This window comes from Rhinolophus sinicus, chromosome 2 (genome assembly GCF_057876585.1).
Source record: "Rhinolophus sinicus isolate RSI-liver-muscle chromosome 2, RSI-T2T, whole genome shotgun sequence".
In the NCBI taxonomy this organism is placed as follows: Eukaryota; Metazoa; Chordata; class Mammalia; order Chiroptera; family Rhinolophidae; genus Rhinolophus; species Rhinolophus sinicus.
Genome location: NC_142502.1, coordinates 109,161,857 through 109,184,746, shown reverse-complemented (window position 1 = coordinate 109,184,746; position 22,890 = coordinate 109,161,857). Strand labels below are relative to the sequence as shown.

Sequence of the window (22,890 nt, the reverse complement as noted above, 5' to 3'; positions counted from 1 at the left end):
CCCCCACTCTGGCATTGCACCAGCCCCTAACTATAGCCTGGGGCACCGTGGGTACCATGGGCGCCTGCCCAGATCCTATTTACTGCAGGGGACACTCAACACCCAGCTGATGGGGGTGTTGGCTGCTGACGCTCACAGCTGCCCCCACAACATGCCCCCACAGCCCATGGCCACTTCCTCACCTCTAGTGGATCAAGTCCACAGTGCAGTTCATGCTCCAGAGCCCCCTCCACCTGATGTGGCCAACACTAGATTTTACCTGAGACGGAATCCTTGCTCAACCTCTTCCCCACCCCTCCCCTCCTTCACTCCCATGTAGGCTTTCTCCTGAGCAGATTACATGCACCTAGACCCTACTTCCGACTCTGCTGCAGAAAACCCAGCCTGAGATGTGGGCCTCCTGGAGCCCGCCAGCACCCCTGCGTCAGTACACACCTCAGCAATGATCTTCTCCAGCTCACGGTTCTCCTTCTCCAACAGCCGGGACTTCTCCTCCTCGTTGTTGTTGGTTGATGACCCTGTCTTCATGGTGTCCTGAGCCTCCGACTGCCATTCCCCTCGGGTGATCAGCCTGCGCATCTGGGGACAAATGTTTGGGGCATGGGACGGCCATGCAGGGACTGTGTCAGCCATCAGCTGATGGTGGGTTGGAACTGGAAGGAAGGAAAGCAAGAGGGACAGGCTCGGCCCAAAACAAGGTGAGGAAGGGGCAGGGCAGGGCAGGGGAACAGAGTCCTGGGAAGAAGGGATGGAGGGCTGTGGGCTGGAGAGAGGGGGAGCACTCCCAGAACCTCACCTTGGGCACGAAGAGCACAACCAGAGTGATGTAGGAGGAGAACACTATGGCGAGCGAGGCAAAGGCGAAGGCGGCATCCTGCTGGCTGGACAGGATCATGGTGACGGGGGCGGTGATGAGGCACAGGACCTGGGCACAGCGTGGTCGGGGAGTCTCAGACCTGCAGGCTGAGACCAGACCCAGGCTTCTTCCCCCAGGACAGAGTCTGGGAGGCCAGGCTCCTGGTGAACTTTCCATTTAAGAAGGATCCACACTCAGAATCACTCAGCTCTAGCTTAAGAAGAATCCCAAACAAGCTGTCCCAAAGCAGTTCCCAGCTCTAGGACGGCCCATCCCTGAAGGTGGAGCACCCATGACCTCTATGCACACATTCAGAGTCCTGGAGTCAGTCCCTGGGCATACCTGGCAGGAAACCTCCATTCAGATTCCAGCTGTGAGCCACAGACAAGCAATGTAACCTTTCTTTCTCTTCCTCACCCATGAGGTGGGGATAATAGTATCACTTCATTAGGAGGTTGTGTGGAGATTACTAAGATAGTGTCTGTGTGTGTTTTATAAAATACTTTACAAATCCCAGGCATTAAAAAACTCTTTAAGATTGCCATTCAACTGATCCAAGATCTAGTGCCTGATTCTTCCCAGACCTCCCCATCGGAGTTGCTGTAGTCAGCCCTGGGGTCAATGCCAAGTGTCCAGGGAGCTTACCGCCACATTGTAGATGGCCATGCCCACAGCCCGGTGGTCATTGATCTTCTCAGTGGACACACTCTTGGTCTCATAAGCAAGAAAGATGCCCAGCAGCAGCAGCAGCCCCTTGTAACCATAGAAAATGCCTACGACAGTAGGGAAGGGTCACCTGGGTAACAACCTCCATGCTTCCATTCGCTCCCATCCTCTCTGTGCCCCTTACCTACTGTTGCTGTTACAGCTCCACAATGAAAAGGGAGCCTCCTCTCCAGTCGAGTCCCCTGACCTAGCATACCCATTCCTGTCCACTCCCCACAATGTCCACCCCACTCACCCACACCTCACTGCTTCCTTGTGGGACTAGGAGTCATGTCACACTGGAAGATGACGGTCGTGAGCAGCTATCAGCACGGGCCTGGGCCACACACAGTGCCCCACCCCCTTACCCTCCAGGTGGGAAGCCAGCTTTGCAGACTGAGGGTAGGTCAGCCATTTGTGGACATCGATCAGAGCGATGTTAAAAAGGCCAGAGGGGGCTGAAACTCATGCTCTCACAGCCCCAGTCTTACTCTAGGGAGCTGTATAGGGACAGATGGAAGCGGGTCTGAAGACGAAGTTGAGGCCATCCCCACTGATCCCTATGCTGCACACACGTTCTGCCTTATGCCTTCTTTAGACCCGGAGCTCCTCACAGCAAATGACCAGCTCTCCCCTACTCTCGGAAAAGAGTAGTCCGGTGATAAACAGGAGGATATTCCCATTGTGTTGACATAAGGCCTCTGCCTCTTGTTCCAAAGACCCTTCTCCCTCCAAACCTGCCCCACCCCGCCTTTGCTCCACTGTCCCAGTCCCTTCCCCCACACCCCACACACCAAGCCACGTGTTCATCTTCTTGGAGCTGCAGTGTTCCAGCTGGGGCAGAATAGACACATCAATATCTTCCTTTGGTTCTTCCTTGGCAAAAGTCTTAGGAAGAAACAGGGCCACAGTAAAGATGGTTGCCAGCCTCTCCTGCCCTCCCCACCTCTGCTTGGTCACTGACTCCCAGCTCTGCCCCTCTTTCCTATGAGAACCCCAGTACTGAGGTCAAATCCCACTCTAGGCCTGGAAGAGTTTGCTTGAACACCCTGGAAATGCTTATTCCCCCTCTTTCCATGATGCCTGGAAAGTCCACACATCCTTCTTAGACCCCCACCATTTCCATTCTTCAGATGAATCCAGAGGCCTCTGATGGGGCTCCTTATGGGAAGGATGAAAAGCTCTGACATGCAGAAGGCAGGAAGGCAGTCTCCCACAGACTGCCTTCCTCCTCAAGACCATGCAGCCCCGAAGGCCCAGACCACCAGTGAGCCCGTTCAGCCTCCTGACCGCAGCACCTCCGCTAAGGCGGTACCTCAATGGTCCGGTGCAGGGGATCCACAATCTGCCAGATGGCAAGAGTGAGGACATCCATGCCCACCAGCAGGCCCACCGTGGCGTACAGCTTCCAGGGCTCCAAGGTCTGGGTGAACACAGAGCATAGGCATGTCAGGGGAAGTCTACTAAGCCTGACAGCCAAGGCGCTAGGGGCTGAGGATGGGAAGCAGCTCACCTTCCTCCACTCTTTCTTTTCCTCCTTCTTTGTGAAGACTGTGTGGACCCACCAGATCTTGGTGAACATAGATCCATAGCCTAGACTAAAGCCCAGACCCAGGAGCCAGAGGCGGGCCTAGGAAAAGAGAGAGGGCATGGGAAGAATAAGGTGGGGCAGGTGGTGGGACTGTGACAAGGATGGGATGGAGGAAAATAGATGACCACGCAGGCAGGATGCAGCCAGCAGTGGACGGAGGGGAGTGGAGAACCAGCAGGGAAGGGTCTCCCTACCATCAACAAATTCCTCCCATCCATCTTCTACTCTGCCACCAGGTGATCTTGCTAAAACCTCCTGGACAACCCCCATGCCTACAGATTGCTGCCTGGACACCTCCAAATGTGGCATGAGACCCTTCACAACATGGCCCCACCCACACTCCAGGCTCATCTCCCAGGCCTCACCTACCCCACGCTCCAGCCCTGCTGAACTGCTCATTCTCCCGGTATCTGCTCTCTTTTGTGTCTTTGCTAGCCACATGATGTTCCATCTGTCCCTAAAGTAACCATCCTTTATTTCTCCAGCCGACAAAATCCCATGCATCCTTCAATATGCAAACACCACCTCTTTTCTGAGGTCTGCCCAACTACTCTGAAATCTGTTTTCTCATCTTCGCTCCCAAAGCCCTTTGCATAGACCCCCGTTCTGATATGGGTCATGCTGCAGTGCAGCAAATGGTCTGCCTTCCAGCTGCATTCTGGTCTCACCAGAAGCACACAGGTCCTGGTGACCTAGAGTGCATGTGTGTACAAATGCCATGTGCATGAATGCATGACGAAGACAGGCACAGGGCAGAGGCAAGGGAAGGGCGGGAAGGGGAGGGAGGGTGTTTCCCGCCAGCACAACACAGAACCACACAAATATCACTGTTGAAACCAGCCTTTCCCCATGGCCCCAGAACCTTCCATGTACCAAGAATCCCGCAGGGCCTCCTCCCTATACCAGTGGTCCCCTCTCTGCAGCTCTCCCGGATGTCAGTTCAGATTTCTATCCCCATCCTTCCAACTCCAACTAAGACTCCTACAGTAAACACACAGTTCTTGTTCTCAGCCCCCACAGAGACAAGCCACCATTGTTCAGGGGTCCTTTGCGCAGTACCCTCTTTCCTTGATCTTCAATACTCCCTCCCCTTCTCTACATGGCATACCACAGCAGCCTGGGAACCAACAAGCGAACCACGGAATGAAAAGCTGGAGGCACAGAAAGAAGGGATGGAGCCAGAGAGAGACCCGGGGGGGGGGGGGGATGGATGCTAGGAGAAAGAATCGGAACAAGAGTCAGGGAAACACAAGGAGAGGCAGGGAACTGTACATCACAGTTGCTCCTGAGGTGGGTGGGAGAGCCCAGCCAGATGCAAGGCATCTGCCCACCCCTCCTCACCTGGCAGACGAAGGGGAACTGGCTTCTTCCGATGTGGTAGCCATCCAGCCCGAGAGGGAAGACAGCAGCCAACGCCAGCGAGCAGCCCACAGCAGTCAGATTATTCAGGTTGGGCTGTGAGTTCTGGATATAACTAAGGCAGAGGCGGGAAGGGTGGGAGAGGAAGAAGAGCAGAATTACCCTCTTCTCCAGGGAGGCTCAGCTCTCCAAATGCCATGCAACAACCTGACCCAACCTCAGGGTCACAGGACAAAGGAAGACAGGCTTGGAGCAGACAGTCTTGAGAGACAAAGCTGACTCAGTCAGGGGGCTGGAGAGGGAGCTGCAGGGGGTTGCCCACCATTGGACCCCCAGCACACACTGTTTAGAGCCCTGCACCATGTTGCCTGGCCCCAAAGGCTTTTTTATTTTTCTATTAGCTGCTTTGGAGCAGGGATGGGAGTTACGTCCAGTTTGCCCCTTTCTGTTCTCAGTGATCACAGGGAAAGCAGTAAGTCAGAGTGAAAACCTCAATGACACATGGCCTCAGTTACACAGGTTTGATTCTTACTCCCTTCAATGATCATTATCTTGGAGAAGCAGACAGGACAAGAAAAATGTCAGAAGATACACTTACCGGACATGGGAGTTGTAGATGTTAAAGGACAGACAGACAACAGCTAGGACAATGCCCAGGCTGGAGAGAACTGACACGGAGATAAAGAGTTTCTGTGACAGGAAGCGGAACGTCTTGATGACCAGGGTCTGGTCAGCAGGGGGGGACCCTCCTAAGGCACAAGGGATGGGGGAGGAGAAAGGGGAAGAAAAAGGAAGGAGAACAAAGGAATGAAGGTGGGACAGGATGGACACTCACGTCTTTGGCTGTGAGGACATGAGGCCCTAACTCCCTGAGTCGTGGCTGTTGCAGGTGGAGAGCGCTTAGGGAACAATCAGAAATGTGATCATAAAATGGAGCGAATATCCTGTCTAGAGGCTGAGAAAGGCTGAGCTGCATCACCAAAGCCGTAGTCTTTCTTTGTTATTGTTTGTTCTTTCTGTTTTTGTCTTTCTTGCAGGAAAGGAAAATGGAAAGCTGAGAAATTTATGAGATTTCTTATAACTCAAATCAAAAGCTGCAAAAAAGCTTTATAATTGTAGAATCATAAAGCTAAAGAACCTCTAAGTATTTAGTCTGGCCTCCTAACTTTAAGAAAAGAAAAAAAACTAATGTGATTTTTAACCCTGGCAGGGTGATAGTCCCAAAGGTGCTTTCCAGTTATCATTAAGGGGAAACTCAAATTTGTCAGAGTTCACATGGAAAAAAAAAAAAAGCTAATTTCAATTTGCTAAGCTTGGGGGAAAAAGTGTAATTTAGGCCATGCAGCATTTATAGCAGTACAGAACACTGTCCTAAATTCAAATTATAAAAAAATGTCATAACTCCAGCAGTGCTGGGAACTACTGGATATCAGTCGGGCAGGCAGATGGCAGGAATCTCCAATGGCTGTGCCTCCCCTCCACCCTTAAGCCAAGCCTTTATTTCATCAGGAGCTCCTTCCTTTTGCCCACCTTTAGTATCTTTCCCATTTCCTATTATTTTAGCTCACTCAAGCACACAAAGAATATTGCTGACTTTCCCTCTTTAAAAGCCACATTTTAGAAGAGAATTACCTGAGGCTTTCTGTCCTCTCCTATAGTTTAAGCAACCATTTTCCTGACAATGATAAAGAGGCAACTCTAGCTTCCTCTTCTAGTAAGTGGCCTGAGGTGACTGACCTCTGAAAATGGTTTGCTCTTCACTTGACCCAAGAACCCCACAAAATCATGTAAATTGAGAGGTTCAAATCTTCGTATTCACTTTAAGAACACTCATGAAACTGCCCAGGTCATCAAGGGTCTGCATATCTGGGAAGCCACCAAGTATCTGAAGGACGTCACGTTACAGGAGCAATGTGTGCCATTCCATCGTCACAATGGTGTTGGTAGGTGTGCGCAGGCCCAACGTGAGGCTGGACGCAGGGTCGGTGGCCCAAAGAGTGCTGAATTTTTGCTGCACATGCTTAAAAACGCAGAGAGGAATGCTGAACATAAGGGTTTACACGTAGACTCTCTGGTCAGTGAGCACAGCCAGGTGAACAAAGCTCCCAAGATGCAGCGCGCAACTTACAGAGCTCGTGGGCGGGTTAACCCACACATGTGCTCTCCCTGCCACACTGAGGTGATCCTCACTGAGAAAGAGCAGATTGGCCTAAACCAGAAGAGGCTGCACTGAAGAAAAAGATCCCCCGGAAGAAACTGAAGAAACAAAAACTTATGGCCCAGGAGTAAATTCAGCATCAAATACAGTGGTACCTCAGTTTTCAAACGTCTCTGTTGACGAACATTTTGGTTTATGAACGCCGTAAATGTTATGGATCTATGGTATCATTGGATATAAAATTCATGCTAAATTTGCAGTTTTAGGGGTTGATTTTAAAGGTCTGGAACGGATTAATCCATTTTGCATTACTTTCTATGGGGAAACCACACTTCAGTTTTCGAACGTTTCAGAACTCAAACGGTCTTCCGGAAAGGATTATGTCGAAAAAAGAGGTACCACTGTAAATGCTAATAAAAGTTAAAGAAGAAAAAAAAAAGAAAGAAAAAGTGGCAACTCTAGGCCTGAAGTAGCTGGTTCAGATGTATCAAGGCACCAGAACACCTGGAAAACCCAAACGGAGTTTCCATTTCCCGCCCCTGCCCACCCCCTGCCTCTGATCCCCAGTGACCCCAGCAATGTGCTATTTTTAATAGTGCATTGATACCAACTGCCTAGTCCCTCTCCAAATACACCAGTCTCTCCTACCCCCATCTGGGGTGTTTTATTCCTTTTCTCTTAACCCCAGCCCCTGGTCCATCTCCCTGGCACATTTTAACATACATAATGACACCTGCCACCCCACCCTCATTCAAATGCATGACCCTTTTCCATGATTATTCAGAAGGGTTGGAGGAAAATATAAACAGGATCCACTTACCAATCCACTTATCTGTTTTGGACCAGGAAAGGTCATCCTTAGTGCTGTCATAGTAGCCAATCTTCTTGTAGCTGCCACCTGGGCAGATGACAAAAGGAGTGACCACGGGTAGGTGAAGAGCTGATCCTAGGCATTCTCAACTTCCCACTTCGCTAAAGTAGCTTTCCATGCTTGTATCTGATTTTCCCTTCACCTGAAGTCCTTGAAGATACTTGGAAGGACCTGAAGAGTCACCTGAGTAAGCAATCTGACTTAAAAGCAGTGTGAGTGAGGTGGACCCCAGAAATCAAGACTATCTCATATGTGTAAAGCCCTCCCTTCAGTGAGGAAGGCTCCACGGTGTCTGTCACTCATTCCATAGCCTCACACCTCTCTTAGCAAGATGTCTCTCACTTTGATTCTAGCTTCGAAAGCTTTCAACATTTGTTTATTCTTACTCTCATGATAGAATCACAGTGGCTTTCAGTTTAATTTTATAAATTTCTCTTACCTTGGTTGGCTTGGATTCTAACTCCTTAGCTAAGTTGTACTTGCCTCTTAAAGAGCCACAAAGGGAAATTGAATCACTCCTAGGATTTCTGTTCTAGAACTGTCCCCGTTACCATAACTTTTCCATCAAAGGCCAACTCATACCCCTTTCACTATACCCTCTTGTCCTGGATACAAAGAAGATCTGAGAGGATGTGGGAAAAGGGAGAAGAAAACAAAGAAACTTTTCACAGGAAGCCAAGAAATGGCTCTCTTGGCCATGCTGTAAGAGGCTGAGAGAAGGGTGGAGTTGAAAAATTAACTCATAGAAGTTCTGCAAATACATACAAGTAAGTGTGCTAAGTTATAAGAAAATACAACCTAGAAAAGCCAAACTATACATACTACAGAAAAATTAGGAATGTTTGTTTACATAGCAAGGAAATTCGACGGATTCCCTTTAAAAATAGCAGGTTTTGGGCCGGCCCGGTGGTTCAGGCAGTTAGAGCTCCATGCTCCTAACTCCGAAGGCTGCCGGTTCTATTCCTACATGGGCCAGTGGGCTCTCAACCACAAGGTTGCCAGTTCAATTCCTCAAGTCCCGCAAGGGATGGTGGGCTCTGCCCCCTGCAACTAAGATTGAACACAGCACCTTGAGCTGAGCTGCCGCTGAGCTCCCGGATGGCTCAGTTGGTTGGAGCGCATCCTCTCAACCACAAGGTTGCCGGTTCGACTCCTGCAAGGGATGGTGGGTTGTGCCCCCTGCAACTAGCAATGGCAACTGGACCTGGAGCTGAGCTGCGCCCTCCACAACTAAGACTGGAAGGACAACAACCTGAAGCTGAACAGAACCCTCCACAACTAAGATTGAGAGGACAACAACTTGGCTTGGAAAAAAGTCCTGGAAGTACACACTGTTCCCCAGTGAAGTCCTGTTCCCCTTCCCCCAATAAAATCTTTAAAAAAAAAAAAAAAAAAATAGCAGGTTTCTGGGCAGCCGGATGGCTCAGTTGGTTAGAGCATGAGCTCTGAACAACAGTGTGGTTGCCAGTTCGATTCCTACATGAGCCAATGAGCTGCTCCCTCCACAACTAGATTGAAGGACAACGACTTGACTTGGAGCTGATGGGCCCTGGAAAAACATACTGTTCCCTAACATTCCCCAATAAAAAAATTAATTAAAAAAATAGCAGGTTTCCTAGATTCAGCTTTCCTGGAATCCGTGGGTATGCAAGTGACAGGTCATTAACCCCTCAACCCAAGTCACTGAAGGGAAATTTCTGAAATTAAAATGGAAGCCACTGGGGAAAGAGAGTGGCTGTTTTCGAAGCCACTTTTCAAGAACACAACCAGTATAACTCAAAGAACTCCATTCACACAGGAGCTTTTCCCCTTATTATTTAGAAGTTTCATGGACGGTTAAAAGGAAAGGGCAGGCAGTGGGGAGGCAGCAAGGCCATCTTGTGGCATCTGCTGGTGTTCTTCTCCCCCAGTCTTAGCCCCGCCCTGCCCCCACTGCCTCCCCGTCCCATGTCCTGCTCACCCTGTAGCTGCTCGATCAGTGTCCATGCCATCCGCGAGCCGCTGGCATCAAACACCACGTGGCCCTGAGGCAGGGAAACATGCAGAGGAAGGCAAAGGGGAGAAGAGCAACAGTGAAAGAGAACACTGGGGACTCTTTGAATCCGTGTTTTTTATCTTAATTGAGCTTCTGAATGAATTCTATTTATGGCATTTGCCTGCATGTAGGACATACCCTAGATTTTAGAAACATTATCCTTTTGAGAAAAAGCTTTACCCATGAGATTTGAATGGGAAAAATCCTCCAGCTAGAACACAAGGAGACCTGGCTTCTGGCTATGTGACCTGAGCAAGTCACCAAATCCCTCTGGGTGCTCATTTCTCCATTTTAAAGGGAATAAGGAGATGATCTTTCAGACTGCTTCCTCTTTCAAAATCATATGATTCTTATCTGACTCATAAATATCTAACCTGAAATGAGAGGAGGAGTTGAAAGGAGTGGAACAGACCATTTTTCCCTTCTAGTAGGTTGTGGGTTTTTCTGGTTTAGGGGTCCCTACTTTCTTGGTCTAAGACCACTTATTGCAGGGAGGTAACTCAGAGAAACAAAGAATGCATGTTTCTAGGAGAAGGAGGGTCTCTCTCTCGATGGGAGGACAGCGGAGTGTGAAGGTTGCCAGGACTCACGGAGACACCCTCGAAGGACGAGGAGTTCATTGCGCGGTAGATCTGGTCAGTGATGGTCTGGTTGTTGTAGTTGAAGTCTTCCAGGCGCACACCCGAACGGCCACCCCCTCCGGACGTCTTGTTCAGCGCCAATGCCAAGGCCCAGATGGCATCATAGGCCAGCGGTGCCTCCTGGAAGCCTCCTGTCTCCTCCGGGTGTCTTTTTAGTCGTTTGGTCAGTTTTTCCACAAACTCCTGGGACGTCTGGGGAGGGAAGAACAGGAGGAAAGCACTAGAGTGTGGGGAGTAATGGGGTAGGCATGGCATCTGATTCTGGCTGTGACACTTCAACTTGAATAGATTGTTTATGTTCGTGCTGTCAGATTAAGCATGTGCGCATTCAAAACCTTTAACATGTTACATGCACATGTCTGTCTCAGATCAGAAACGACTACAGCAGGGATTAGCTGGGTCTGGTGGCTTAGCATGTACAGACGCTAGCTCAGAACTACAGAGAAATTAAATGAATAGGCACTTTTGCAAAGGACAGAAAGAAGAAAGAGAGAAAAAAACGAGACATGGGTATCCCGAGGAAGAGCTGCAACGTTGTTCTTTCATCCTTCAATCCTTCCCAATAGAGTTGACCCAGGACCAAACAGCTCCTCCAATTCTGAAAGATCCTAGAAAAGGTGACACTACAGCCTTCCTCACTCTGCTTATCAAGCAGGAAGATTTTTTTCTTTAGTCGGCTAAATTGTTACCATCCTTATGTGCTTTCAGTTCACTGTCTCTTAGATGAGTTTCAGAAGACTGAGTACTGCAGAAATAATCCTCACAGTTTTAAAGTCTATTACTCAGTCCCTACTCACACCCCTCCCAATCCTCAATCTTCTTTTTTCCAAGAAAGCTAAATAGAATGATAGCTCTTTTAACTGTCATGAAATGGGTCAAGAGACCTGAACTTCTATAGCTGGCAGTAAACTTGCTTAGCTAAATCACCGTAGGCAAATTGCTTTAAGTTTTTGGAAATGTCTCCCATTTAATGGAGAAAATCACATCTGCCCTTCCTTATCTCCCAGAAACCACACACAGAAAGGCTCAGTGGCCACCTCGTGGCAAGGCACATGTAATACACGGGGGCACTACACAACTGTCTAGATTTGGAAGGTATTTACATCCACATACCCTAATAAAGGAATGAACAGATGAAGGATAAATACAAATCTTCTGGGGGCCGGCCAGTGGCTCAGGCAGTTGGAGCTCCGTGCTCCTAACCCCGAAGGTTGCCAGTTCAATTCCCACATGGGCCAGTGCCACATGGCTCAGTTGTTTGGAGAATGGGCTCTCAACCACAAGTTGCTGGTTCGACTCCCTCAAGGGATGGTGGGCTGTGCCCCCTGCAACTAACAACTGCAACCGCAACTGGACCTGGAGCTGAACTGCACCCTCCACAACTAAGATTGAAAGGACAACAACTTGACTTGGAAAAAAGTCCCGGAAGTACACACTGTTCCCCAATAAAGTCCTGTTCCCCTTCCCCAATAAAATCTTTAAAAAAAAAAAAAAAGTTTTAAAAAATAAATAAATCTTTTTTTAAAAATGTCCATTGGATGGGTAAGTAGATAGATGGATGGATTCTATTTCTAACTAATCACTTACCTGTTATGTAATCTCAAACACATTATTAACCCTCAGTAGCTGGTTATTCGGCTTTAAAATGGGAATACTACCTTGAAGAGTTATTATAAAGATGAAATAACACATGTAAAACGCTAGTATAAAGTAAGTTACATATTCTCTGTATACATTTCCCTGTCTCTCAACTTCATCTTTGTCACAATCTAGCTCAGTATTTCAAGTCCTATATCTCCGACGATCTCTAAAGCATTTGCAACTATATGATCTCAAATTAAAAATATCTAAAACTAAGCTTGATTTTTCCTCATGCCTCAATACGTCCCAGTACATGAAACTGAATCCTTAGAATAACCTTAGACCCTTAGACTCTTTCAAATCACCAAGTTCTCTTAATTCTTTTGTTAAAATGTTTCATTAATATCATACCTCCACACACAGAATAAAAAATAGTCATAATAATAATAATAATATAATAATAGCTAATATTTATGTTGTCCGTACAATGTACCATGCACTTTTCTAAGATACATATATCAACTTATTTAATCCTTAAATAATCCAATGAGGTTTATGGCCATTTTAGAGATAAAGAAACTGAGGCACAGAAAAGTTTAGCTTGCCTGAAGCTGTACTGCTAGTGCGTGGCAGAGCTAGGATCCACACCGAGGCAGCCTGGCACCAAGTCCCTACTCACCCCAAGGACCCTGCACTGCCCTGGAAGCTGCATGCCTCTCCAAGAGCACCTGTTGGGCTGAGGCTTCCTAAGGAGTCCTTCAGCCTCCAAATCCATCTAATGTGCAGTTCAAAGTAAATTCTACATCAGAAAATCACCCAGATGGTGCCATCCCCTGCCCAGGTCCTCATGCGCTTTGTGGGCTCCAGGTCACTACCAATAACACGCTTGTCCACTGGTGGCACCGCTGACTCCACCCCACCCCATAACTACAGTTACCAAAAACATCTTTCTCCCTTTGGTCAGCAAAGATATGGTTGTAAATTTTCAAATGGAAATGTTACTAGGCACTTAAGGAAAACAACAACAACCAAAATTCCATAACCCACAGAAATTAGTGAAGTCACCAAGTGCAAATTTATGATCCTAATTTTTTAACAGCCCTGTCTAGTTCCACATGTAAGAATGAATGCTTGGCAGTGATGTAAAATGTGTATCCTGAGGTAGGTTTTAATTCTTTATGGTATGCAGATCTGGTGGGACCTCTGTCCCAATCAGCACATACTCACAATCTTGTCCCACCTCCCACCTGCCCGTCAAGCCCAGAGCTGTAATATTCTCCAGAACCACTAACCCACTCACCACATGTGGCTCCTAAAGACTCTTTCTCTAAAGCAGGGTTCCTCAATCTCCGCACACTGACATTTGGAGCAGGATAATTCTGTGTTGTGGGGGACTGTCCAGTACATTGTAGAACGTTTAGAAGCATTCCTGGCTTACCCAGCAGCTGTGACAACCAAAATTGTCCCTAGGTATTGCAACATCTTGGTTGAAAACCACAGCTCTAACCAACAGTCCTCACAATGTGGTCCCCAAGCCAGTAGCACAAACATCCTCAGGGAACTTGTTAGAAATGTGAATTCCCAGGCCTACCCCAGACCCACTGAGTCAGAACTCCCTAGGGAAGAGTCCACTGACCTGTTAACTAACCTTCAGGTAGTTCTGATAGAAGCTAAAGTTTTAGAACGGATCTAGACGTAAAGCCATCCTTACAGAGTAAAGGCAACTCTGCTTTTTCCTAAATCACCATGGCTCTGGACCCCGAGGACCAACCCTTGCTTTGGACCTACTTCTCCTGGTCCTGTTTAAGTAATCTATAATCTCCTCCCTAGTTGGTTGTGAAGGCTGCTTCTACTCTCTGGAAAAGCTTGGCTTCTCCCCCAGGTTTTTTAGGCTACTAAGCAGGCCTGGTGTCACTAGAAGCCGTATGGCCTCAAAGGCAGGCACCATCTTTCTTTAGAGACCAAAAGCCAGAAAGAGACCTCCAATTGTTCTGCTCCAAAGCCCAGATGTCCCTTTATGCCCCTCACTAACCACCTGCTTCCTGTCAGGGGCTCCTCCAGCTCCCTGCTAGCAAGCAGAAGCCACAACTGGAAGGTCCTGGACTCAAGGCACCAACAGTCTTTTCCAACTTCGGTCACTAGCTCCTCCACTTTCCAGGTTCTCGAGGATGATTCACATGTCAGGTGCTCTACACGGAAGTGACCTTCCAGAATTTTTCCACTGTATTTTTCAACCAAGATACCTTAAACACAGAGCCCTTTAGAATGTCCCAGGAGAGTGGCCATGGTCAGAGTCCACGTGGCAACTGACCCTTCTATCACAATCCACTGCCAAAACAAACTTCCTGAATCTTCTTTATCTCTTGCTCAACAATTGCCATCAGCCATCAGCTAAACAGTGTTAGCCAATAAAAGTACAAACTTCTTAGTCAGGCTTTGTGGTTTCCCATGGAAGGTGATGTGATGGGGCAGAGTGATTTGGAGTTAGATTAAGTAGGACTCAATTCCAGCTTGATCACTCAGTAGTTATATGACCTGGGACAAGTCACTTACCCTCTCTGAGTCTCAACTTCCTGGCCTATAAATGGAAATGAGAAATCCATCAGCGCATTACTATGAAAATCACTGAAATTATGTATCCAAGCTCCTGGATTACTACACAAAAAGTAATTATTACTACAACTTTGTTTTAATGAGCTATTCGGAGGGTTTATAACCACTAACTCAGCCCTAGCATGTTTTCAAAGCAGGTATTCCAGACCAGGGCCACCCTCAGTATAATGAGCAGATGCATAGGTAGCCCCATTAAGCTCACCCCAACATTCTCGAGTTCCTTAAGATGCAGTGCTGAGCAAGAAAGAGGCCTCTTCCCCCTCACACCTTACTCACTGTACCCCTCACCTGCAGGCCTGCCTCTCAGCCTTCCCAAATCACAGAACGTGTCTTCTAGCTCCAGGTCTGTCCCTTACCAGCTATCTAGGACTAACTGATTTCAAAATTCCCCTTTACAGATCTACAATTCTAAAAGGGGTCATTCAAAAAGCATCAGAAGCGAAGCTAAGTGAGTATTGACCAGGGGTGAATATTAAGCAATTCTAAAGAGCTCTGAAGTCACCAAGAAAATAAAATGTATTTCTGCGCAGGAACAGCGCTCCTGTAAAGGTGTACTCACGTATACAGCATCTATATTATCATTAACGCCTCCTCCTTCTTTAACTTCTTGCCAACAGCTCCTCGTTTCCATGGTAACAGCCCTTCCACTCATCAGGGGACTACTGAATAAACCACTCCCATTTCCTCTCTCTTTCCTGCCCAAGGAAGTCAGAGCAGAGGTGGAATCCACAGGAAACAGGATGCAAACAAGTTTAGGGTGGGCAGAGGCCCCTACGCCCCCCATCTCCAAACCCCACACCTGTTCCCCACCCCTTGGAGGCTCCCTCAGTCCTGCCCACCTGCCCAAGTGCCAGCCTCCAAGTCCCCACACTCTCACCATGTTGGAAATGCTGCGGGTGTTGGCAGGGTTTAGCATGACAATCTCAGTGGTGATGTGACCCTCCACCGCCTCGGTCATCTCATCCACTGTGCAGTTGATGGATGGGTCATAGATCTTGAACCAATTGTCAGCATACCACCCGATAAGGAACCAGACGTACTTCTTCCCAAAGAGCCGCTCCTTATACACCTGAAAGCAGAGGGGGAGGGCTGGGTCTTTGTTTCATTTTTTGTTTTGTTTGTTATGTGTTCTCACTTGACACTATTCAGCCTCTTGGGAATCAGAGAAGAGCAGAGCACTGAAAAGAGAAATCTACAAGTCTTGTGGGGGTGGGGATGATAGAAAAGGCTCCAATACTCCTTCTAAGTTCCTACCCAGTCTCTATTTTTGAGTGGCCTTTTCCAGCTAGTAAGTAAAGATGGGATTCACAGGCTCCTCCAGAAACACAAAGCAGTAGGAAAATGAGATCTGGAGAAAGTGCCGTGTGTGTGAGAAGCCAAGAGATGGGGTCAGAGCCAACAGACAGGGACATCGTGTTAACCATCACCTCAGATCATTCGCTATCAGCCTGAACAGAAATGTGGAGAGGAGATCCCATGAGACCCCAAGGCAAAGAGCCTGCCCGGTCCCCCTCCCTCTTCAGATTCCAAATCCACCTCACAAAAGACTTTCCGGGCTTCAGTCTCATAGAAAAGTCCCACGATGATCCGGGCATCCTGGCGCTACAGAATGGAGAGAGAAACAGAGCTCCTGAGGGACGTTTGGGACCACAAGGGCTCAGCGCCTTCACAGCTTTGCATTCCTGTCCCAGAGAGCTCAGTGCCCGACTCTGTTAGACAGGTAGTGCTTAAATGTCACTGGAAGACAGAGGTGAACTTCCCCCAGGAGATGGTGCTGTCTCATGGAATCAAACTTCAGTGACTGTGACAGAGCTGTGAGCTAACGCCAGGGCAGCAATCATATTGCAATACAGACATGTATCAATCAACAGGTTGTACACCTTATGCTCACACAATGTTCTATGTCAACTATTTCTCAATTTAAAAACAAAAAAAGAAAACCAAAAAGAAACCAACATTCCCCTGCTGGACTCTCCTCTCTGACCCACCACTGCTCCACTGACCCAGTCCCTCTACGGGCTGAGCCCATCACAGCAGCCAACCCACCTTAAGGTTTTTGACGGGCACAGCTGGATCTGAGAAGAAACTCTGGCGGAAAGTAATCTCGATTCCAGCCTCCTTCACTCGTTCCTCTAAATCGTCCAGAGTCTTGAGTGGGAATGAGAAATAGAAAAAAACATGGGGTGCACAGTCCGGTAAAGAGCAGATATGTTAGCTGGGGATTGCATACTCAAGAAAGGAACAGTGGTTCTGAAGGTTTCTTCAACACCTTCCGTCCTTGGGGTGGGGAGTGTCCAAAGGCAAGCATCTGAAGTCTTAGCATGTGGCTTCCAAGTAAGAAGAGGCATCGTGAGCCCCTCCTGAGAATCTGTGTCCAGAGGGGTCACCCCATTTGCCCCCTTTTAACCACTGATAGCAAAAATGGGGGAAAGGAAACAGAGGAACCCAGAAAAGACAAGGCAGAGTCTGGTAGAGAAAGGATGATGTCAACCTCCAAAGGCAAACGGGCAGACAGACAAAAGGACCAGAGAAGAACGTCCTGAATCTCTGAGAGAACGTGGGGGGAGGATTAAAGGGCCACTGAACGTAAGAGTGGATTGAAGATCCAAAGAATAGAATAAAAGAGGGGAAGCCGACTGTCTTCTTTGGATAGAGGGTATGTTTCCTCTACCTGCACAATTTCCCTTTCCCCCTTCCACCTCTCCGTTTGCCGACATCTCTTTAAGTCAACTACCTGACCCTTGTACATATACTTGTCTACCTGCCCCTGCCTCTTCTCTTTCTCTCCCTCTCTTTCCTTCTCTCTACCTCTATCTCTGCCTGTTTCTGTCTATATCTCTGTCTCCATCTCCATTTTTCTCTCTCTCTCCCCTCGCCTCTGTGCCTCCACCCATTTCTATAGCTCCATTCCCTCCGTTCCCATTCACACACACCCCCACCTCCACTCCCACCTTAAGTGCCTCTGGAATCTGCTACTTTCCTTGGGTTCCTTTGGCATATTCTCTCCCCACCGTGTCCCAACTCTGGAGTGAACACATTTTAACGGAACTGGGTCATTTTAGGTCTATCTGTCTGGGGAACAAAGCATCAAAGGGGGGGTAAAAAGTCCTAAAATCAAAAAGCTGGAAAGGATCTTGGAAATTGAACTTGTTCACTCCTCTGGCTACAGAAGAACAAGTACCAGGACTTAACCCACTGGGAATGTGCTCTCTGTTGATAAAGAATCAGTCTTTCCCCACCCCCGACCCCGACATGACTTCCTGTCACCTCCCTGTGCACTCGAGTTGAAGGGCATGCCCCCTCTACCCCATCCCTTCTCACCGAAGTGAAGACCTCAGTGGTCTGCTGAATGGTGGCAATCTTCTTCCAGCCCCACTTTTCAAAGAGTTTCACACGGGTCGGATTGTGGAGTGTGGCTGATGGATGAGTGCGGAAGAACGTCGGAAAGCGCTGCCGGTTTGACAGGGCTGGTGAGCTGGAGCCATAGGAAAGCTGAGGGGCAGGGACAGTACCACAGGGGGCGTTATCCGTGGACTCCACTAAGAGCTGCTGAGCTCTTCCAACCCTCCCCCACCTCTGGGCTTCTCTCCCCACTCTCTCCAAGAGTCCCTACTCAGCCCTCGGTAAAGGGTTTCCCAAAGGCCCGCACACCCCTCACAATCGGGATGGTGTCACTGATTTCATTTCACTCCTTGTGGTGGTGACAGGGTGGGCTGCAGCACTGTCAGGCCACTGCTGCCAGGTCGATTAGTCCAGGTCTACAAAGGACTCGGTCTCGGATGCAGTCCTCTTAAATATACCCTCGTTAGTACAGCCCAAAGGAAACGGGCCACCTCTGTCCCCAAGCCCCGCTCACCACAATGAGGTTCCACATCCTCGCGGCCTCAGCCACAAGCGTGGACACGGAGCTGCAGCCAGGCATGAGGATGATCTTGATAGGGTCGTTGTAGAGCAGCTCGTACAAGTACTTGGTGGCCTGGCCAGGGTCACACTAAGGGGGTGGGGGTGGCACAGGGGTGAGGACAGGCTCTCCTCGCGCTCCTCTCCTCCCTGCAACTTCTACTTTCATTTTCCCCAAAAACCTAGTTACTTCTCCCAACTACCCATTCCTCTGCTGAATCCCTTTTGTTGTTGTCACATGTTCTACTCCTTCCAGACACCGCTTCCTGGTTTCCCTTCACTCTTAAACACCCTTCTCTCTTCCACCTGCTGCTTTACCCATACCCCCACACACCCCTCCATCAACACTGATGCATATGCCACCTCCCCTCTATCACTCCTGCCCCTTACCCTGGTTTCTATGCTCCAAACACCTGTGAGTGGAAGAGTCTGTAGGAATGTGAATAAACTCTCCTCAGAGCCATATTATGAAAATTCCTCCCTCACCCCTGCAAAACGCCCTTCCCACCTTCCATTTTTTTCTCCCTCTTCTCTTTTCAGGACTAGTGATAAACAAGAGAGAACAGGAACAAGTCCACCAGGGGTCCAGCTCAGCATCCATCCCCTCCTGCTGGGCCCTGACATTTAACAGGTACATTAGGAAAAGAGATGCTCAGGGATAAAAGGGGGGCAAGAAACAAGGGTGAGGAAGCAAATGGGGGGAATAAATAGAATGACTCTCAAGAAACTGGACACTTTTATGAGTGACCGAAGGAGAGGCATGGAGATGGGGAAAGTAAACAATGCAGAAAGCTAGTGAGGAAAGGAATGATGGGAGGAGGGGAGGAGGAGAGGAAGAGCCTGCCACTGCCTGTTCCCCTCCTGCTGAAATATGACATTTCAGAAACTGCTGGAGCCCCAAAGGAAGTAAAGAAAAAATGGAAGCCAGTGGGGAGCCAGGGCAGGAGGGTGAAATGGGGGGGGCAAGTTCCAAAGAAATAAAGAAGGCCCCCAAGAGCCTGCTCACTTCCCACAGAGGCCTGACATTTGGGACACTGTGGGAAGCTGGAGAAGGGCGAGTCCGGGGAGGCTGTCAGTCTAAAAAACCAACACTCCCCCAGAACTCCGTGCCCCCTCCCCACTGCTAAAGGCAGTGCTCAGTGTCTGCTCAATGGCTGTTTTTTGAAGGTTCTTCATGTGTCCCACTTGGGCATCAGCACTTGTTACTCAGATTCTGCCCCCAGCTTCTCCCAAGGCCCCTCAGTACCCCTCCCTTTCTTGTCTAAAGAAAAGATTGATAGGAATGAGGACATACAAGAACATAGGAGATACATACAAACAGAAATGGATGCTACCCAGTGTCTCTTCTGTGTGCTCATCCCTTCCATACCTTTTCTCACATCCCTTTCCCCTTCCACACCCAATGCCTCACTACAGAGTCCCTCCACCACATGATTCTCACCCCTCCCCAGTGCACTTCCTGTTCTCTTCGTCTCCTCTGCTCTTACAAGGATCCAGATTTGCAGGCAGGAAACACATTCCAGTTTGTCTGCCTTTCCAGCTCCTCCAGCTCCCTTCTCTCAGGTCCCCATCTGCTCCCAACATCTCCAGGGACTCACCTGTCATGGTGGATGAGCCTGAGCTCACACACAGGGCTCCCCTAGCTCCCTGTGGTCCTGTCATAAAGACTGCACCCATCCCTTCCTGTCTCGCCACACTTCTACCCACCACAGCCAATTACCTTTTGCTCTCCTTAGCCCGACCCTTCCATCAGATCGACCCTCTATTTCTCATCCCCTAATACCCAAGTTTACTGTACCCTGTTGCTCTTCCCATTTACATCCTGGGGTTAGCTACACAGGCACCCACCAGAGCAGAGTTTTTATTGGTAAAAACATGGATCCTTGGGACTCATCCCTTACCAAGGAGTTAGAGCTGTACTTTTAGCAAACTCCTCTGGTGATTTTCACGTACACTGAAGTTTCAGAATCTCTGTGAAAGTGTCAGGAGCGATTTGAAGTTCCCTCTCCAAGCTCTCAGCCATCCTTGTGCTCTCTTCTCCCCAAGCACCCTCCCTTCAACCCCACTTCTGCCTCCTCTTCCCTCACACACTTATTTCTAGGTGTAGATTACTGTTCCAAAGAATGACTCTGAATCCTCAGTCCACCCCAGGTGTGAATCACCAAACCGTCACCTTTGTACTCTATTTTACTCTCCCCCAATCCCTTAAGTCACTGGGCCACATGTCAAAGATAAATCTGAGGCCCCAAATTCCCTTCCTTCACTGTGCCTCGTCATTCCCCATACTCCCAATTATTCATATAGGGGATGGGGAGGGAAAGGAATCTTACGGGCCATCCCCTACTTCCCCTAGACCCAAATGTTCTTACTTCCCCCTTCTCAACCCCCCATAACCCACATTCCATTTCCCTTCTCACATCTCAGAGGCCACATGCTGTCAAAATAAGCTCCAGACCCAAGTTCCACAGGATGCCCCAGGCTCTCACTGACTGTCCCTACCCCTCCTTGCCCCCTCCCACATCGCCATTCCACTTCCTTCCAGTTCTTTCTGCTCCCTGTATCCTGATTCCTCTCCACCCCCATGCTGTTGGAGTGGCTCCCATGTGGGCCTCTAACCCAGTTCACTTTCCCAGTGTCTCTGTCCATCTCCTGACCATTAGCCTTCCTCAACCACAATACACAGTCCCATAGCCCAGGAAGCCTCCCCAGGGCTGGGGAGGGAGGGATGAGAAACAGTCAGGTAGGGCTACAACTACCCTGCTGCTTGTTGTGATAAATAAACTAGAGTGCCCAAGTCCCTTAAAATGTTCCTCATTTGTGCCTATTCCTTCCAGCTCCAACTGGATGCCAAGATTTACCTTGTTACCATGGTAAAAGTAAATCCCTGATCCAGCTCCCCACCTCTGACATTCCCTCTATCCCCCAACCCAACCCAGGGTTAGTTTACTCCCCCAGGGTCACCATCAGTTTGTACCCCAAATCCATCTTCCGTTTCCCCAACCCCAGGCATTTCTACGGGTCTTTGGGAGCAGAAGGGTCTGCCTTGCAACGTGATTAACCATCTTGACCCCTTAGACCCTCATCTTGAACCTCCAGCAGGGACTGTCCCCAAGCTCCTGCACTCCCAGCCCTTCTCCTGCTAATCACACATGGGAGGGGTCTGCTTCAGACTCCCAGACGTGACTCAGGCTGAGATGGCGTTTAGTTGGCCCCTGCTCCCCAAGCCCCCACATCCCACCCGCTCCCATGGCGGGGGCTACCTTGCTGTCGTGGTGAATGAGCTTGAGCTCATAGTCCGGCAGGATGTCCCTGCGGCTATTCACGTCCTCCAGCGCCATCTCCACCGCGGGCTGGCAGGCCTGGCCCCCCGGCCAGCCCCCGCTCATGGGAAATAGCGCCCCGATGTACACTGCGCGCCGTTCTGAGGAGGGGTGCGGGGGTACCCGCGGGTGAGGTCGCGGGAGATGGGGGGAGTGGGAGGCCCACACCACCGGCGCCACCCCCGCTGCCATCACCACCAGCAGTGGCAGTGGCCACCCCACCCGGGGAGAGGGGGCCCCTGGATTCATGGCGGGGGTAGGGGACGGGAGGTAGCTGCTTGGGGAGGGGAGCTCAGGGGGGACACTTGTCCTGGGGAGGGGTGCTGAGGGGGTGTCGAGAAGGCGCCTCCATCCCTGGTTTTGTGGGGCGGAGGGGACTCAGGCCTCGGGGAAGCAGGTAAGGTTGGCTTCCTACGGCCCCCACGGCTCTAGCTCCCACCACCGCCACCGCCGCTGCCGACGCCGCCGCCAGCCACCGCGGACTCTCCTCGCCGACTGACCGAGCGACCGAGGGGAGGAGGGAGATGTAGGGCTGGGAGGGGGCTCTGACGTCACGGGCGGCGTGTGGGTAGGGGGGAGGGGGCAGGAATTGAGGAGAAAGGGGGCGGGGATGGAGGCGAGCACCGCTGTGGGAACGCCGCTACCGGAACGACAGCCAGAGGGAAGGGGAGGGGTAGAGGGAGGACCGACCCCAAGGGAGAAAGGAATGTGACAGGAAGGCAGGGGTCCCACCTAAGGGGACACTAGAGGGAAGAGAAAAGAGGGGAAGGGGCGTGCCGGAGTGCGGGGTGGGCGGAGGGAGCCGCAGGAGGCTGAAGCTCTGAGGAGCGAAGGATGGAGAAGGACGCGAGTGGGAACGCGAGAGGAAAGGGGCTGGCGCCTGAGCGCCTGAGTGACGGTGTGCATAGGTGGGGTTAAAGACTGAGGGTTGTGAAGGAGAGGGCGACGGGAACGGTTTTGGAAAGAGATAGTTGGGTGAGGAAGGGGGGGGTGCAAAGGGAGTAATGGGGATAGAGGTAGGGAACACGGGGCTGAGTAGACCGAAGCCTGAGAAAGGGTGATGGGAGAAGGAACTGAGATAAAAGAGAAGGGAAAGGATCTGGGGAAGGAAAGGTTACGGGGAGCAGCTGAAGGAGAGAGGTAAGGCTGGGCCAGGAGTGAAAAGGGTGGGATGGGCTGATGGAATCGTCAGGTGAAATCTCAGGGGGGGGCCGGCAGGAAAATGTTCCAGAGAGGGTCGGAAGGAACCCCACGGGGACA

At 49.8% G+C, this 22,890-nt stretch overlaps 1 protein-coding gene across 3 annotated transcripts in view; it reads right to left on the bottom strand.

Annotated features, from left to right (window-relative positions):
- GABBR1 (gamma-aminobutyric acid type B receptor subunit 1) overlaps positions 1 to 22,890 on the bottom strand; it is a 28,210-nt gene that overhangs the window by 1,042 nt on the left and 4,278 nt on the right. For all 3 annotated transcript variants that reach the window (XM_019719444.3, XM_074332591.2, XM_019719445.3), the window contains exons 6-22: positions 21,571 to 21,731; positions 18,267 to 18,401; positions 17,732 to 17,902; positions 16,457 to 16,558; positions 15,947 to 16,012; positions 15,288 to 15,479; positions 10,166 to 10,408; positions 9,501 to 9,564; positions 7,490 to 7,567; positions 5,110 to 5,260; positions 4,494 to 4,626; positions 3,075 to 3,191; positions 2,877 to 2,984; positions 2,356 to 2,449; positions 1,502 to 1,629; positions 797 to 925; positions 436 to 579 (exon numbers count right to left, since the gene is read on the bottom strand). In XM_019719444.3, the coding sequence (XP_019575003.3) occupies positions 436 to 579; positions 797 to 925; positions 1,502 to 1,629; positions 2,356 to 2,449; positions 2,877 to 2,984; positions 3,075 to 3,191; positions 4,494 to 4,626; positions 5,110 to 5,260; positions 7,490 to 7,567; positions 9,501 to 9,564; positions 10,166 to 10,408; positions 15,288 to 15,479; positions 15,947 to 16,012; positions 16,457 to 16,558; positions 17,732 to 17,902; positions 18,267 to 18,401; positions 21,571 to 21,731 (2,216 nt within the window). The remainder of the gene's footprint in view (positions 1 to 435; positions 580 to 796; positions 926 to 1,501; positions 1,630 to 2,355; positions 2,450 to 2,876; positions 2,985 to 3,074; positions 3,192 to 4,493; positions 4,627 to 5,109; positions 5,261 to 7,489; positions 7,568 to 9,500; positions 9,565 to 10,165; positions 10,409 to 15,287; positions 15,480 to 15,946; positions 16,013 to 16,456; positions 16,559 to 17,731; positions 17,903 to 18,266; positions 18,402 to 21,570; positions 21,732 to 22,890) is intronic.